General features: G+C 42.0%; 1 protein-coding gene across 1 annotated transcript in view; it reads left to right on the top strand.

Annotated features, from left to right (window-relative positions):
• LOC126849318 (RNA-binding protein MEX3B) overlaps nucleotides 1–16,892 on the top strand; it is a 32,868-nt gene extending 15,976 nt beyond the window's left edge. The window contains exon 2 of the mRNA XM_050591039.1: nucleotides 14,729–16,892. Within this exon, the coding sequence (XP_050446996.1) occupies nucleotides 14,729–15,717 (989 nt within the window). The 3' untranslated portion in view covers nucleotides 15,718–16,892. The remainder of the gene's footprint in view (nucleotides 1–14,728) is intronic.
• Nucleotides 16,893–17,370: the final 478 nt, after the last annotated feature.

Here is a 17,370-nt window from a genome sequence, read left to right on the forward strand (position 1 = left end):
GTGCAACGCGCTTTCCCGCGTGTCAATGATATATTTACGGCATGATCGCGATTGAAAACCTCTCACCCTGTATATATCATCGATAGCGAAACTTTTATTGGAAAATACCGTTTAATCCATCATTCAGTTATCCGGGTAATATTTAATGACAAATCTAATTATTGGAAAGATGTATTGTTATCCAAGTATTGCATTTTTTAATTAAGAATGTTCGAATAGCGTGATACTGTCTAGATAATGGATGTTGGTCATTTTCATTACTTCAATGTCAAAAGCATGTCTCGATTTACTTTATTGAAGATTGTATATTACACAGCATTATATAATAAATAGAGTTGTCTGTGAAAAGAACTCTGTTAGAGTTGCGATTAGAGTTCAGGTAGACGTAACGAGACCGGCATGATTTGCGTTTCTCATTGCGTATATTGAGGCGAGTCATTCGAAAGTTACATCGTACGGGTTATATTTCACTCATTTGCAGTGAGTCGCATTTCTTTATATATATCATCTTGTGTATTCGCTACGAGAAAACGACACAAGCGCGCCATCATTGGCGTGTTGGTCGAATCCAGTCCGTTTGGTTTTCTTACCAATCTCTCTCTCTCTCTCATCTTCTCTTTCTTGGAACATTCTAGATCCATTTTAGGACTGAAATTTGCGAGATTATGAAGTTCATCCTGATTGCACCACTTTCGACGAGCAGAATTCGCGGAATTCTAAAGACGACGCGCAAGCATGATCATAACTTTTCTCAGGAATCTCAAGATCTTGATAAGAACGTTATCGAATTTCGCTCATTGATCTCAAGATTTGCACGCGATATCGTTCTCTTATACGAGATCTTTTTCTCACATATTCTAGCCGTGGAAAAAAAAAAAAGAAAAACAGTTTAGCACTTATTCTTGACTTTTGAGACCGCGCGGATATCTCGTTATCGTGGCTGTCTTCCTAGTAGATCCCGATAATCACGCGGAAATTTATATGTCCTGGCATTTTAACAGTCATGATTAATTTTAATTTTAATTTAAACTTATACGCATGACTCACACATTTATTACATTGACCGAAGATCTATGCGTTGACAAGTTGAAAGCGATTTGATTTAAGTCGAAAGCGATTACGAACGTTAGGCACGCAATTAGAAATCGTTACGTTGACCAACGCGTATTATTACTATGAATACCTTTAGTTTATTGTGCAACTCGTGTCATTTGATGACTTGTGTCACACATAAGCTAATGCTTTTATGCAGGATAAATGAAATTAAAATTGACATTATCTCTCACTCCTCCGCTCAGTATTCGCTGAGCAGAAATGTTGAAGAATTCTTGCGATCCCTCTCTGTGAGAGATTTATCGTAAACAAATTTTGCGCGAAGGTTGTCATATTTCGGATTCGTCTCCCGCTCGGTATTCTTGGACGATCTATTTCCTTCTATTTGGTCCTTTACCGAGGCTCCAGGAGTCATTGCAAGCTTTTGTCGGAGAGAGCGCGTTCTCGCCGGAGAAGTTGGCGAGAAAACTTTACGAGAACGGAAATCGAACGCGGGTTTCTATCGATTGATCGAATTTTAAGTACACAATTTTAGATACTATGAACTAGAACACAGAATTTGTGAAAAATCTAAAATCGAAACAACACACCATTACATTCGGTTTTAATCACATTTCGGTAACGTACAATTCTCTGTTCATCTTGCGATTGATATTCGCGCAACATTAAATATTTGACTTATATCACGATCGTAATGATGATAAATCGTGAGATTAGCTATATTCTCTCGATAAAAGTTTTTCATTCCACCTGCAAATAACGCGATATTGCAGATAATATTTGCGACTTTGTTGCACGCGGCCAGCAGTCGTCTATCTCTCTTTCTCTCATCCGTCATAGATAAAGTATCGATCAACGCCTTTATGCGAATAGAGTCAGCTTGCATCGCTCGCTGACGCGAGGAGACAATCGATAGACGTGATATAAATATCGGGGCAGTAGAGTCCACGTAGTAACAATTATTTTTACTCTGTAAAGATGCGGCTATAGAAATGGCTCGTGGCAATCTTCTTTATACTTGAGATATCGATTTCTCTGATATGGACGTGTGAGTGCAAAGAACCACACAGTTGCGTGGCTTGTGTTTACACTCAATTCGCAACTGATGGTGTGCCGCAGTAGATTTCGCAATAAATTCTAGGACATACGCGAATCTTCAAGGTTTCGTCTGCGCGATGTATACTATCACTATGCCTTTTACGATATTTATATGTCGTAGCCACAATAATCGAGAAAGCATGATTACTTAAAAGCATATATTTAAAATAATGAGATTTAGTAATTATATTATGTTGACGTGATTACAATAATGTATAAATAATTCATATACGCAGAGGTTTTTCTCTGTTGACAATTTTCAATAAAGCGATAATATGTATCGCGTTTACATGCAACGCGAAACAAATCGCAAAAACATTTCAAGCAAACGTTGGAATTTATTTATCAGTAGTCATGTATACAAATACAAGATACATTATGCACTTGAGATTTTAATTAATATCGATGTTTACTGTGCGATTTTTTAACACTATTTAACATTTTTGACATTAATGAATTTTAATGCTTTCTCTCAAAATTTATGCCTGTTGTATATCTGATCAACATATTATTCTTGTCGCTTGTAAAACTTTGCAATAGCACAGTAGTATATACATATATTGCCGTAAGATAAAGGAAATGTCGTCATTGCCAAAGTATGCACTCACCTAGGATCGCATTACAGGCTATACTTTGTAAGAATTGAAATTCGATTCGTCGAGAAAAAAATTCGCTCCCATGAGCGTGCAAGCGTGTTGGTTGGTTGTGATATAAGGAGCGCTTATCTCGGTATCGTGCGAATTCGCAATTTTCTTGAACAGATAATGTAAGATACAGCATCACGCGTTGCACGAGATTTCTATATGCGCGTAACGCATCCATTTTTTCATAGATATTATATTTATGTTTACGGTCGACGCGCAGCGTAATCGCGATTATAAACATCTCTTAAGGAGGCATATCCGTTTGAACTCTCGAAAAAATAAGTAATTGTCTACTATAAGTAATTGTCTAGATTTTTTTGCAGCGCAACAACTTGATAAAAATTTTTTATTTTTTTACAATATTAATACAATATTATGAAGTATTTAAAGAATTTTTTTTTTATTTATGCGAATATTTGCAGATTTATATTTTCATGCGATGTGTATGAAATCTTTGCTACGTTCGACGGGTTGATTTCAAATTTTGCATGCGAGTTCCTAATAAGATTTCGCAACAGTTGAAACCTTCTTTTAATCTGATTCTCCATTTTTTGTTATAAATAAAAAAAGATGGAAAAAGAACAGAATTTTTTTCAACGACAATTTTTCTATTTTTCAAAATTTTGAAAAAACGCTTGGAGCAGATAGCTTTTAATACGTTTAATAAAAAAAAAAACTTGTGTTTTTAATTTTAGATATGATAAACAAACGTTTTCATGCACACCGTAAAATTGAAAGAACTCTATAAATATTCGCACAATTAAAAAAAAAGCTAAAAATTTTTATTTAAGTAGTCAATAATATTGTAAAAAAATAAAAAATTTGTACCAAGTCGATGCTTTGTAAAAGAATCAAAAATATGTACTTATTTTTCTAACTGGTATCCCCCCTTAAAGTGAGATAACGCGAGTATATCCATAGAAGTGTCAATACAGATTTCCCGCTGTTTTCTTGTTCGTGTTTATGGCGAGCGACGACTGAGGGGCACATCGTGAAACGGTGAAATCAAGCGAGTTATATCGATGGATACACAGTTTCGGCGAATTTCCCACATCGCCGTATTGTCAGGTCGAGTGGGTCGAACGATTTCCGTTCAGGTAGCATCGAAATTCAATTGTATTTGAGGAGCAATCCGAGATATCCGGCTCATTTCGGTCAAGCGACCGCGTTCAGTCTGTCTCTTTTTCTCTTTTATTCAACTACTTATCCTTTCTTTTAACCGTCTTGGTGAGGTTTGCGGAAAAAAAATTTGAAGAAATATTTGAAGATATATATAACTTCCGCGGGGTCCCTCTCTCTTCTCTTTTCGTCTAACGGTAAAGAACTTGGAGATATTTACAAAACGCGCGCGCGACGCTTTCTTTCGCTCGTCTTTGGTGGATGGCCCGGAGCCTGCTTCTGTCGGAGCGATTTTCTCTTTAGGAAACGTAAATGGCACGGATTGGTCCGGACTCAGGTCTCTGTTCCTGAATAAGTTCCCATGGAAACCATTGGCGTAGCCGGGCGCTAATTTTTTCTAGAGCCATCGGCACACCACGAGCATGCACCGCACGTAGGTATATCGATCGTGCGTTCGGAGGGTGAGAGAAAGAGAGCCCTACGGTAAATCTACCCTCATACTAGAAAACGTTGAGGTCATATAATCGCGGACATTTCTCGACGCAAAATTATCGACGAGTCTTTTGCGAGATCTCGCGAAAGCAATCGTGTGCGTATGTACTTGATTATACGCATTCGATTATATTTTCTTCTCGTTGTTCTAAGTCTAAGAGAAGAAGAAGGAGAAGGGAGGAGGAGGAGGAGGAGGAGGGTGGACGCCGCGTTCTCTCAGCAGATGAACGATCGTGCGATTTCTACTGATGCTATGATTGAATGAGAAGACAATGAAAACAGTGCGGCGTCACACAGTGCGCCGCTTATCGCACGTGCGAGATACGTCGCGACTCATCTTGCGTACGCCGTGTCAATCGTTCGCTTTGTGTCGCGAATAATCAATGAATTATTGACCACGAGAAGACGACCGGTTGATTTAATCGGTCGTTGAATCATGCCGACTTAGGTCCGAATAAACGACGGGAATGCAATGCCGACTGCTACGGCGAATAATGCGAGAAACGATTGTTATTCGCCAACACTCGAGCAAGTCTCGTGCGTTCCATCGAACATATATATATATATATATATTACATAATGATCGCAGAGCGGTGTAGCATGGATGATTCACTGTTAGGTCAATATCTCGGGCTGGAAACGGTCGGGCCCGTTACACGAGGGCTGTTTCTGCGAGTGATCGATAAGCCATGCGTGTCTCGTCGGCAGCGAATGTGCGTGCGTGTGTGTATCGTCGCGGAGGGATCGTCGGTTAGGGTGGACGATGACGACAGAGAGGGTTAGGCGACACGGGAAGATAAGTCCGTATACACGAATAATTAATTTAATTTCTGGACATTGGCATCGGGTGTGATATTTACAGCGATGCATTTTTACTGATCTAGAGGCAAAAAGGAAAGGATAAATGAAAAACCTCGGAAAATTTCACATCATTTTAAATTTATTTTCACAAGATATTGATGAATAATTTGTTGAGCGCGTACGTGCACAACAGTTCTTTCGAAATAATCGCATATGCGGTTAATTCTTTCCTCCATGCATTAACGTTATCGCATTTGGCATTATCACATCCTTGTCCTTATGATAAGTAATTTTATAAATGTGTGGAAAATAAGCGCAATGTTACGTTATCATATCGCGTTGAATAAAAATATTTTTCCAATATCCCGTTTCTTCGTTCCATATATATATATATATACTCGTTTATTTTGGAAAAAGATACAATTTAGTCACAGAAATATAATTTAGATTTTTTTTTGTATAAGAAACGTATGTGGGAGAGACACATTTCTATTATATTATTTCTAATCGTACTCCCAACTTCAGGGCTTCCCCGTGTCTTTTTACGTGAGTCATGATGATAACGCTCGCAAAAGGGGATGGAGTAATGAAATTAAAGACACACGCATTTATACACTTATATACTCATGCCACGAATCCTGTATTGAATAAATGATTATGTTTCTCGTCGTCGTCTGATTATTAAAGAACTTATCAATTATAAATTAAAGTTTTTCTTTTGATAATGAATTAAAATTAATTACAGAAGCAATGTGTGTATATATATATATATATATATATATATATATATATATATATATATATATATATATATATATATATATCAACAGCAGGTATTCTCGACACTCCATATACTGCACTTTTGCAAGATGTGCGTTCTACAAGCGCCACGTTCGCTCGGATTTTCAGTGACGTAAAACTCGACGAGTCGGTCGCGTATTATTAATATTGCGCTGGTAACGATACGCCACGATTCGTTGTATAAAGACGCTAATTAATGCAGTTCAACCCAATATCGATCCTCTCCGCAAGTGGGAAGGTCGAGAATAAAAAACGTTTCACGGGCGACAGCGTCGTTCAACAAAGTGAAATAAAAAAAAAATGTACTATATCGCGGATTGCAGGAATAAATAGAGATATTTATTTAGATATCGATATCTTTATTCATGCCACGAATTCTGTATTGAATGAACGATTATATTTCTCTTCATCATCTAATATTAAACATGATAAATCAAAAAGTTTTTCTTTCGATAATGAATTAAAATTAATTATAGCAGCAATCAATGTGTGTATTATGAGAATGTACTTTATTGGATAAAGTGTTAGTTTTAATTAATAATAATATCATTTATAGCAAATATTGATAATTCGACGATATCGGATATCGTAATTTTTTGCTAGCATAGAAAAAGAAGTGATTTTAGAAAAAAAAATTGGAAATAGGAGACGCAGTTAGATTGACGATCTTTGTCGTCCCAAGCTTCTTTCTCGTCGTTTCTCGTCGATGCTCGATGTTTTCCGATGCTCGATGAATGGACGTACTATTTGCTTGTAAGGTATCCGTGCAGTGTGCGTAACGCTTGCGCGGGTCGAGAACGACTGGGAGAGACAGAGAAAGAGAGACATGCGGCGCGACGGCGTGGGTTGACCGGCGCGCGTTTTGACATTAAATTGGTTCACCCACGCGTAACTTTCTAACGTAGCGATGTTTCCCAATTCGCAAATCTTATCACGTGGATTGCACGAATGTGTAATTTGCTAAACTTCTTTTCGGCTTTACCATCGTGCGTGTCACGTGTCCTCTTTCAAACGTATCTTTCAAACGTTTCTCCCGCTATACAAACTAATTGCGAAAATTTTACAATGCTCTGTTAGATAATATCATTTAATGTGTGAAGAATATTCTCTTTTACAATAAATTATCGAATTTTATTTATAAATATCATCAATTACATTTTGCACAGCTGATTTTTATATAAAAAATTACTTGATTTTTATTGATTGATTGATTTACATTTTATTACATTGTCGAAGGAGTTTTTGTTCTCGGCAATTATTTGGAAATTTTTCTTGGATTATCCAAAAATCACATTTCTCGACGTGTGCTGTTTCTCGAGAGACCGATTTGTTGTATTGAGGCGCCAGTTGTCTTTTCGGCTGAACGAAAATAAATGAACGATATGCCGACTGACGATGTGCCACAGTACTTGTTTATGATTGATAGGATTGTAAATTCATCCAGATACTTCTCTTTCTTTTCTCGCTATTCTTTTCTTCTCCTTCCACTTCTGTCTTCTCTCTCGTGTCTAATGATTCGACGGTAAGCGTCTTGCCGTCTCTCTTTCTCCCACTCGTCGTGACTCGCTGACGTGTCACGTTGATCGTCTTACTGCGTTAAGGCAGGCATTAAAATCGCGAATAATTTAATTTGTAATAGGTTTCCTGTATGCCTTCACAACAGTTTTGTCACTCGAAGACATCGTAGTTTTCTATCATCGATCTCTCTTTCCTTGCCTTCGCGAGAGATCAATCAATTTCGCGCGTTGCATAATCGCGTATCGTAACCCTGTTCCTTTAATGAAATAATTACCCGACACGTGGTTGCCTTCGTTTCACGCTTTCATCGAGATAAATCTCGTATTCAGTCGCGAGATCGACACGTCAATGTCGCGGTCGATCAAGAAGAGTTAAAATACATTTAATCTCCGTTTAATTGTTGGATTTAAGAATATATCTTTGAGATTTTCGATCGACCTCGCGCGCGATTTCTCCAAGGATTGTATGTTTTTCTCGGTAAAAGTAAAATAGTCGAATTTACTAACGGTCGCACTGCAGACAGATCGCTCCCAAAGTTTCGCAATCGATTCGTGTCATGCGCATTATTCGCGCTTTGGGTCAAGTGATTCGCTCCGCACGCATACTGGCAGGCATTTATATAAAGTTTTTTTCGCGCATTTAAATACGAACATGCCAATTGTGATTTCGTCATTATTTTTATAATATTATTCGCCGAATACTTATATCGATTTGAAAGTTTAAGATTGCAGTAGAGCGAGATATACGGGGAAACTCGACGGAGCAACCAGCGTGACAGATGCCCATATACACACATACACACACATCTCGGTTCATGAAAACAGGGAAATTAGAAGGATATAAATTAGCAAAGAGTTTTTTTACCGAGTGGCGGTCGAAAACAGGAAATGCTAGTAGTCGCGCGCTAGAAGCCGCGGCGGCCGCTTAGGGCGTTAAATTATTCTTTTAGAAGCATTATTTATGGGTCCGGTATAACCGTCGGTCCCACTCCTCTGCGTGTGCGTTTTCGCGCCGACTCGCGAGAGGGTCGTTTCTTTGTCGCTTTACGCCCTGCTAATTTCCGCCCGGGATCCCGCGTGTACGCACAAGCACATGTAGATATGCGCGTTTTCGTCCGATCGGTCGGTTTTCACTACGGAGATATAAATTCCACGTATATACAGCGGTTATCGCGGTGCGAAGCGAGCCGCCAGAGGCGGACGAGAGACTGTAATAATCTGGCGGCGTGTTGGTCGCTAAGGTGAAGAAAGAGACGAGAGTAAGGAAAAACAAGGGGGAGATATTGAGAGAAATAGCGAAGAATGGGGGAGAGAGAGAGAGAGAGAGAGAGAGAACAACTCGCGACAGGGACGAGAATCGCGACGTGAATCGAATCGAACAAAGAAACGCGTTCGACGACTTCCAATGAAATTTGTTCGAGGAGAAGAAAAATCGATCCAATGTTTCTTGTTTATTTCAAAAAATTTACTATTCTTTCACCGAAAGAATTTGCAGTAAAAAGCAGGTGCGACAAATCTAGAGGAATATATATATATATATATATCATCACTCTTAATCTTTGGATCGATTGGTCACATCTGGCGCTAAAACTGCGTAACCGACAAGACCGAAGTTTCTTTCCTCGCCGTTCATGGCCGAAGCTTTTCCCGGGCATTGTCTCCGCTCCCTCGCTCGATGAGTTTGAGGTAGGTCGATCAACGAATGACTCACCCTATGGATTCTCGACCGGGCGACGAAGGGACTCTGGGTGGAGCGGCTTCGATGGTGGGCAACGCGTCCCATTATATCCTCTGCGGCTCGTTAATATCGTGACATCCAATATCGCGTAATTATAAGTATACTGTTGCACTGCATATAAGTCTTGAACGACGGGATTCTCGTAAACTAATAATGACTCATCGACGAGAGCGAGAACGCGTCTCGTTGTTGCAACGGTTCTTCCATAATATTACCGAGTTTGTAATTTTAAAACGAATTTCGTCGTGTGAAATGTTTATTTCAAAAGGAAAGGAAAAAATTTAATTTTATAATATAGTATATAGATTTTTAAAAGAGAGAGAGAAGTATTTCGATCGATCGATATCCGGAGACACCAACGATCGCGCGTCCATCATTGCCGAAGACTCGGGGATGCTCTTACTATCTTTTCAAGGACCATCGTTCCGCTGCATTTCCATAGAAGATTAACGGCCTAGCATAATCTACATTTTCCATCGTGGGATCTCGATTGAACCTCGTCGAGAACCTTCTACGTACGAACGAATGGTATTATCACGAGGATTGCCCGGAGTCCGGGCTAAAGAGTGCGAGGCGTGTGGTCAGAAGGAGAAGCGGAAGACAGAGAGGAAAAGAAAGAGCGAAAGAGTAGGAAAAGAGTAGGAGGAGAATGAACGCTGTCGGGCGGCAGTGTCAGTGGAGTTCAATCTTAATATAGTATGACCTCCACTGCTATTCGAGACAGTGTCGGACGCGATGGCAGTTGCAACTGCGAACGAGCGTGCGAGAGAGACGGAAGAGAGAAACAAGAATCGACCGAGAGAGCGAGAGTGATTAAAGAAGAAGAACGGATAAGGACGCGAAAAGAAGCTGGGGGGGGAGGGTGGGAAGCGGGAGGGGCGCTAGAGAGAAAGAGAGAGGAAAGGAAGATACGCGAACAGTAACGACGACGGAGGATAGGGAGTGTTGGTGAACAGATGCGTGCGTTGCACCTTATTCCCCAGTCCGATGAGTGAGCCTTGCCTCGGTTATTTCAGAGACATCAGCTTCTTCGCGAGAGTAAGAGAGAAGAGGAGAGAGAGAGAGAGAGAGAGAGAGAGAAAGAAAGAGAAATGGTGCATGCGTGCGTGCGTATGCTTAGTCGTCGAGAGAGTGTCATCGATCTATTTCGAGAGGAGGCTGGAATTTCTGGCCTTCGCGAGGGGTCAGTAAAAGAGAGAGAGAGAGAGAGAGAGAGAGAGAGAGAGAGAGAGAGAGAGAGAGAGAGAGAGAGAGAGAGAAAGACAGTAAGAAAGAGGCGAAGCATGAGAGGAGGGAGAGAGAGGAAATCTCTCGCGTGTAGAGAGAGAAAATGAAGAAGAGGAAAGAGAAGGAGACGACGATGGACGAACGGGTCGTTACCACACCTGCGCGCGCGCACTCGTCGATCTGGACTGTCCGATGGTCAACGCACGAATGACCGCGTGTTTCTACGCTCTTCTTTGGACAAGCTGACGAAATAAAGAAAAAGAGAGAGAGAGAGAGAGAGAATCGCTCGCCACGATGCTTTATAATGTGAGAGCATAACTCCATTCACACAGCGCCGTTGGAATTTGTACTTCCTTAGTTTTTGGATGGAGAATTACAAGTATATTAACCGTTGACTCTTTGATGCATGTTTCATAAATTAGAAGATATTCACGTCGAAACGCGGTCTCTTAAATCATGTATATATGATTTTCTCGATAATAAGATTTTTACTTTTGCGGCCTTCGTGAAGAATAGTCCCGAGTTTTGGGAAACTTCCAGGTGTGCGTTGCGAAAAATGAGCAAAACGAGGGGGGAAGATTAATCGTTTCCAGCGCGATAAGTCTACTTTGTGAGGGAGTATTTGTACAAAGGTGGCGTCGACGGCAGAAACGAGTTATCGGCAAGTTATTGGAGTTTTCTCGACTATATCGTTCGCGCGCGTGTCGAGTGGGGTTTACGTTTAGAAGGGGTCGAGGAGGAAAGGGATGGTAGGCGCGCGGGAGGAAGAGGCGGAGGATCTAACGATATGGTGGGGAGAGAGAGCGACGGTGGTGTGCTCGTCGGCCGTTGCATTGTGGGGGTGTTGTTGGCCTTCAACTTGACGGCGCAGTTTCACTGACCTGCCTGAGAAACTCGTGATACCAGCTCTGTGCGCGGACCTACGGACGCATCCACGTCGCCGAAGGGTACCGCTACTTAAGGGCCCACCGGGCCCTAAACAAACCCAGCCCGTCGCCGACCGACCGAGGAAACAGCGTATCTGTAATCTTAAACTTTGTAGCTTCTCTCTATGCGCGACGACTCGCACGTGAAAAATCGAGTGGTGTTGCTAACGAATTTTCTGATAACATAATTTTCTCAAAAAAAAAAAATCAGATACAGGCTGAGATTTTTATGATAATTTAGTTTAAAATAATTTTCTGAAAAAAAGAATTTCTAATATCAAAATATTTCAAGATAAATAAAATAAAATTTATATGATATATATATATCTTTATTACATATATTTCATTTTATATAATAATTTGTAAATTTAAAACACTTGATGTTTTGGTGATCAATTTCGTATAAAAACATCGTTTCTCTAATTTCTAATTTTTTGAAAATTTTTCAATGAAGTCTTAAGTAGCAAAGTGTCTCTTCGTCTGAGAATTTTTGGGCATAATTAAAGCAAAGATAAGCAGATGGCCCACGAGTGTCTCTTTTTACATCCTTTCTTCGTCGAAACATGCTACTTCAACCTTTTTAAGAAGTATAGTAGCTGAAAGCGTCATTTCTTTTTGTTTAAAAAAAACTTATTCCAAAAATTCGTCTGCAAATATCTATTTAAAATAATCTCATTTAAATAATTTTTCGTGATACGAACAATTTTAAAATAATCCGAATAAAGTTTAATAAAGAACAAGAAATGATATCGAAGATTCTTCGCGGTGACAAATTTAAAAAACGTCGGTATAGCTTATATTCGACGCCATGTGCATTCGAGTTACACGGAGCGTCTATAATGCAGCCATGGGCCGCCAGTGGAAGCCTGTAACTATTGATCCTGCAGCCTTTGGGGAGCCGCCGCCGCTGCTGCTGCTGTAGATTTTAGCAACGTCATTCTAGCATGTGATATATCGTGGGAATGGAGAGACGTAGTAGTTTTGGAAATAACCTTCGTTCATTATTGTACTCTCATTTGGAGAACGTACCACGTGCCTTCGTGTACATCAATCAAGAGTATGAATGACAAGCTGTCTTTGATGGACAGAAAGAGAGTAAATTTATAATTGCTTTGCATATTCCGCGACAAATTTTCAAGTCCTCGTAGATCCTCGTCGCAATCGCGATTAAATTGATTAAAGGGGGCAGAAGGGCCCTTTAATCATTGTGCACCGCGCGTACTCCGTGCACTCGATCCATGCCTGGATTCGCTAATCCACGTTTCCGCAGTACGAAAGAAGCGCGGTGGATCGGAGGAAGACTCGTTTCATTCGATCCTCTCCTTTCGTCCTCTCTCTCGTCCCTTAGATGAGGCGAACAAAGCAAAGGGGGGTCCCCCGAGCAGCAGCGTGTTCTCCGACGAGCGGGGCCTTCTTTCTTTCTCTCTCTTCTCTACCTCGCCTCACCTTAGCCGCGGCCCTTCAACTGTCTATGACCCACGCCCCACCTTCTCCTCTTTCTCCACCACCATCGGCATCATCGTCACACAACCATCGTCGCCACCTTTCTCGAGGTTCTACGAGCGCGGCGAACCTTCTTATTCTCGGCGAGTCTTCACTCTCCTCGTATACCTGTGCGTAAATTCGTCTCTTGCGCGCGTTTGCACGGTATTCTCCGATCCATCTCTTCCACCTGCTCCTCCTACCTCTCCACATGGAGTTATTTAGCCGCAACAAAGCCACTCCGATTTGCCTTAGGCGAATTTCCGGAATAAGGGAGCGAGAATCTTGAAGAAACGGAAACTCGGCTGGACATGCGCGCGCGCTGCGATACAAGCAAACGTGTGCTTACTTGCACGCGAGCAAAGTCTTCGATTTATTCCTTTCTATACTTATAGAAATACGAAAATTTTCTTCTATAATGCTTGGAACTAGCGATTATTTTTAAACAAAATTTATTTTATTTTATTTTTCTAACAGGATGAATATGTAATATCACATGTTTATCTATAGGTATAGGATAACATTCTATTCCGGTAGGTTGCAAAAATGCAACGTATCTCTAATACATAATTGAGTGAAATTGTGTCTCTAATAGCATTCTTCCCAAATGATTTCTTGGCATTTTTTAAATATTTTCTTATTTATGAGACGATTAATTTCTTTGCCATTCGCGAGTCATTAATCGTTTATTGTCTCGTTGTTCAGCAGTATGTCGCAACGTGCATTCCTGAAAAAGTAGAAATGTCCGTGACCATTGCGTTTATCGTTACGCAAGGATACTTTAGGCAAGAGTACTCTACGTTCAGTCGACGCGAATTCTCTTCGCGCGTAAACAAAATAATTCTGGAATTTATTCGCGGCCTTGCTCTCGTCTCCACACTCTTTCGCCCTGAATTCTGCCTCGCCGCGTCCTTTCGCTTTCTTATATCGCGACGCGTGTCCGGAAAATGCAAAATTTGATCGCGAGAGAATGACGAGAGAGGAAAGACGACGATGCAGCGCGCGCGGATCGGGAGAGAGACGAAAAAGCTGCCTGGTATGCGATGCAACAACGCGCGTGTCGCCTTCTCTCCTTCCATCACGACGAAGGAGAGAGTGAACTGAATGAAAAGGAGGTCCGGGAGGGAAGAGAGAGGGAGAGAGAGAGAATGAGAAAGGGAAACGGAGAAAGAGAGGAGAACGGGGGAGATTCTCCCAGGACGAGCGCGAGAAGGAGATGCGAGAGCGAGGGGGAAGAAACGACAGAGATGAGCGCCAGGAGCGAAAGAAGGAAGGAGGGAGGAGTGGTTCACCTGCATTGCTAGCATTGCGCTGGCTCAAGGCCAAAGAGTCTGCGAGACCGAGGACCAGACCGGGTCGCGGGACCTCCTTCCTTCCAGTTTTCTGCGCCCTGCTCTCTCTCTCTCTCTCTCACCGCGCTATTGCCGCTCTCTTGCTTCGCGCGGCATCTGACGAGTCTCTCTTTTCTTTTCCGTTCTCCGTCCTGCGTCCGCAAACTTCAGCGATACGCAAACAATTGCATTATGCACGCGCGCTGCCACTTTTCAAAGCTTATTACGTGCGTGGGCGATTTTTTGCAGGATGTAACGCGGGGGATGTGAAAAATAAATGATAATATACACGTATACGAACGATACATTTCCAATTTTTACTTATGTTATGCAATAACGTTTTATCAATCATTTATTTGTATGATCAAGTTTATAAAAAAATTAAAATAATAAACGATAAACATTATATGACATTCGAATATTAAATTTTCAAATAAATATTGATAAGGTGTGAAATAATATTCGTATAAGTAAGGTTTCTCTCATTGTTTGATTGCAGGCTGTAAGATCAAAGCGCTTCGAGCGAAGACAAATACCTACATCAAGACGCCCGTGCGCGGTGAAGAACCTGTATTCGTGGTGACAGGACGCAAGGAAGATGTGGCCCGTGCGAAGCGCGAGATTCTTTCGGCCGCGGAGCACTTTTCGCAGATCCGCGCTTCGCGCAAAAGCTCGTTGGGCGCACTGCTCGGAGCGCCACCCGGACCACCCGCTACCGTGCCCGGTCACGTGACGATTCAGGTACGAGTGCCCTACAGAGTGGTAGGTCTGGTTGTCGGGCCAAAGGGTGCGACCATCAAACGAATTCAGCATCAGACGCACACTTACATCGTGACGCCCAGTCGCGACAAGGAGCCAGTATTCGAGGTAACAGGCCTGCCGGATAGCGTAGAGGCAGCCAGACGCGAGATCCAGGCGCACATCACTTTGCGAACCGGCGCCGCGCCCGGCATCGTTGGCGACGAAAACGAGCTGTTGGGCGTACTCTGTCGCGGCGGTCTTAGCTCAGTCCTCGGTATTCAAAATATTGATCAACAGGGATCTAACAGCTCTACCAGTTCGAACGGCGCGTTTTCAAGCAGCGGCAGCTGCAGCAGTTCGTCCAGCAGCACTGGAGCAATCGGGCTGAACGACCTTGTTGCTATTTGGGGCGCCGGGCTGGAAAGAGACGAGGGACTGGGCGAGTCGCCGTCATTCGAGTCGCAGCCAACCTCGACAACGTCGATCTGGTCGTTCCCGAGCGTCACGCTACCCTCGAGGCCTTCGCCACCGGCGACGGCAAGCCCAGCGTCGCCCACAGATTCGCTTCTAGGTGGCGCACGGCGTGAGTGCGTTGTTTGCGGTGACAAGGAAGTCACCACGGCATTGGTGCCCTGTGGACACAATCACTTTTGCATGGACTGCGGCAATCGGGTCTGCGACAGCCAGGATCCAAGCTGCCCGGTCTGTAATAGGCGCGTCCTGCAGGCGCTCCGTATCTTTTCCTAAGAGGGGCCCCATCGAGCCGCCGCCCATCAGTCTCCCGTATGATGTGACACCGCTAGTGCACGCAGCGGCTGCATCAGCAACTTACCTTCTACCGCTCCTCGAGCATCACGGTCGGCTGATAACTGCTCCAGTACGCACGACGACAAGAGTGGAGAACAACGTTGGCGACAACGCCGATGTCTGCGCGACGATTTTATTGGCGTCTTCAGGGTCAACCTTTCATCTTCGCTGTCGTCATCGTTCTACTATGCTGGTGTGTGACGCCGTCGTCGTCAGGAGACCGAACGCGCACAATGTCTCAATTCCACGGCTGCCAATAATCTCTTTTACGCGACGGGAATTCGCCTCGACGAATTGCTCATTTGGGTCGATTGTCGTCGAGTTTGTCGAATTCTCGCTGACCGGATACAACGAAGCCAGCTTTTAAGTTCTACGAGATATATATTTAAAGAGAGAGAGAGAGAGAGAGAGAGAGAGAGAAAGAGACAGAGACAGGGATGGATACACTCACCCACCGTCATCGTTCCCCCACTCCTCCTATATGTCATTTGTCTGTTCCTTGTCTTTTGCATAGATTGGGCTCGCGGCTCGTCGAGTACTCTAATAAACCTCGAGATATGAAAGATGACGGTACGAGAGTATTGAATAAGTATTACCATTGTACCGTCAGGACTGACGTGTGAGAAAGAGCCTCTCTATCGCCCGCAAAAGATCGACGCTGCGATATTCTGCGACTGATATTATTAGTAGCGAGACTGATGGTTACCGAGACGCTACTTTCTGTTTTTTTTTTTATTTTTTTTTTCATCGCGGAGGCTACGGTCCGAACATGGATCGATCGAGTCGCAAACCGACCGGCTTTATCGCCGACCTCTTGACTATGCTTGACATCGCCGGTGTTTTGTTGTTTTTAAAAATTCTCTGCTCGTTCCTGTAATCTCTTTGGGTCGAACGTTTGCTGGGGACGGAGGCTGCTTGCTTAGCATGATGGATCTTAGAGCTTCTCAATTTCTTTTTTTTTTTATAACTATGACTGAATAATGAACCACGTTCAAATCATATCCAAAGATATAACTTTTCATTTTTCGATCGCTTTTAAGCTTATACATACATACATACATACATACATACATACATATATACATATATACATACATACATACATACATATATACATGCATACATACGTAGCATGTTTATATATGTACTTGTATATATATTTATATATATTTGTATATATATTTATATGTATGTGTGTGTGTGTGTGTGTGTGTGTGTGTGTGTGTGTGTGTGTGTGTGTGTGTGTGTGTGTGTGTGTGTGTGTGTGTGTGTGTAATATTTGATCAGCATGCTTACACGTTCGTATCTTCAGCTGTCAATTTTTCTAATGATGAAGATACATATTCAATATTTTTTATCTGTCTAACCTGCGATGTTTAATTTTGTGCCAAAAGGGCTAGACAAAAAGAAAATTACTTCGATAATTTCACAATAATTGCGCACTGGGCAACTTTACGATTCTCTCACATATTTTTCTTTCATTCTTTTCAAACACAGAAGGCATATGATAGTTTTTGATCTCAGCGTTCACTCGATATGCGCGTAAAAAGCATTAAGTTCTTATCGTCGATTCGAAAAAAAGGGATTTTCCGT

Source organism: Cataglyphis hispanica, chromosome 4 (assembly GCF_021464435.1).
Source record: "Cataglyphis hispanica isolate Lineage 1 chromosome 4, ULB_Chis1_1.0, whole genome shotgun sequence".
Lineage (NCBI taxonomy): Eukaryota > Metazoa > Arthropoda > Insecta > Hymenoptera > Formicidae > Cataglyphis > Cataglyphis hispanica.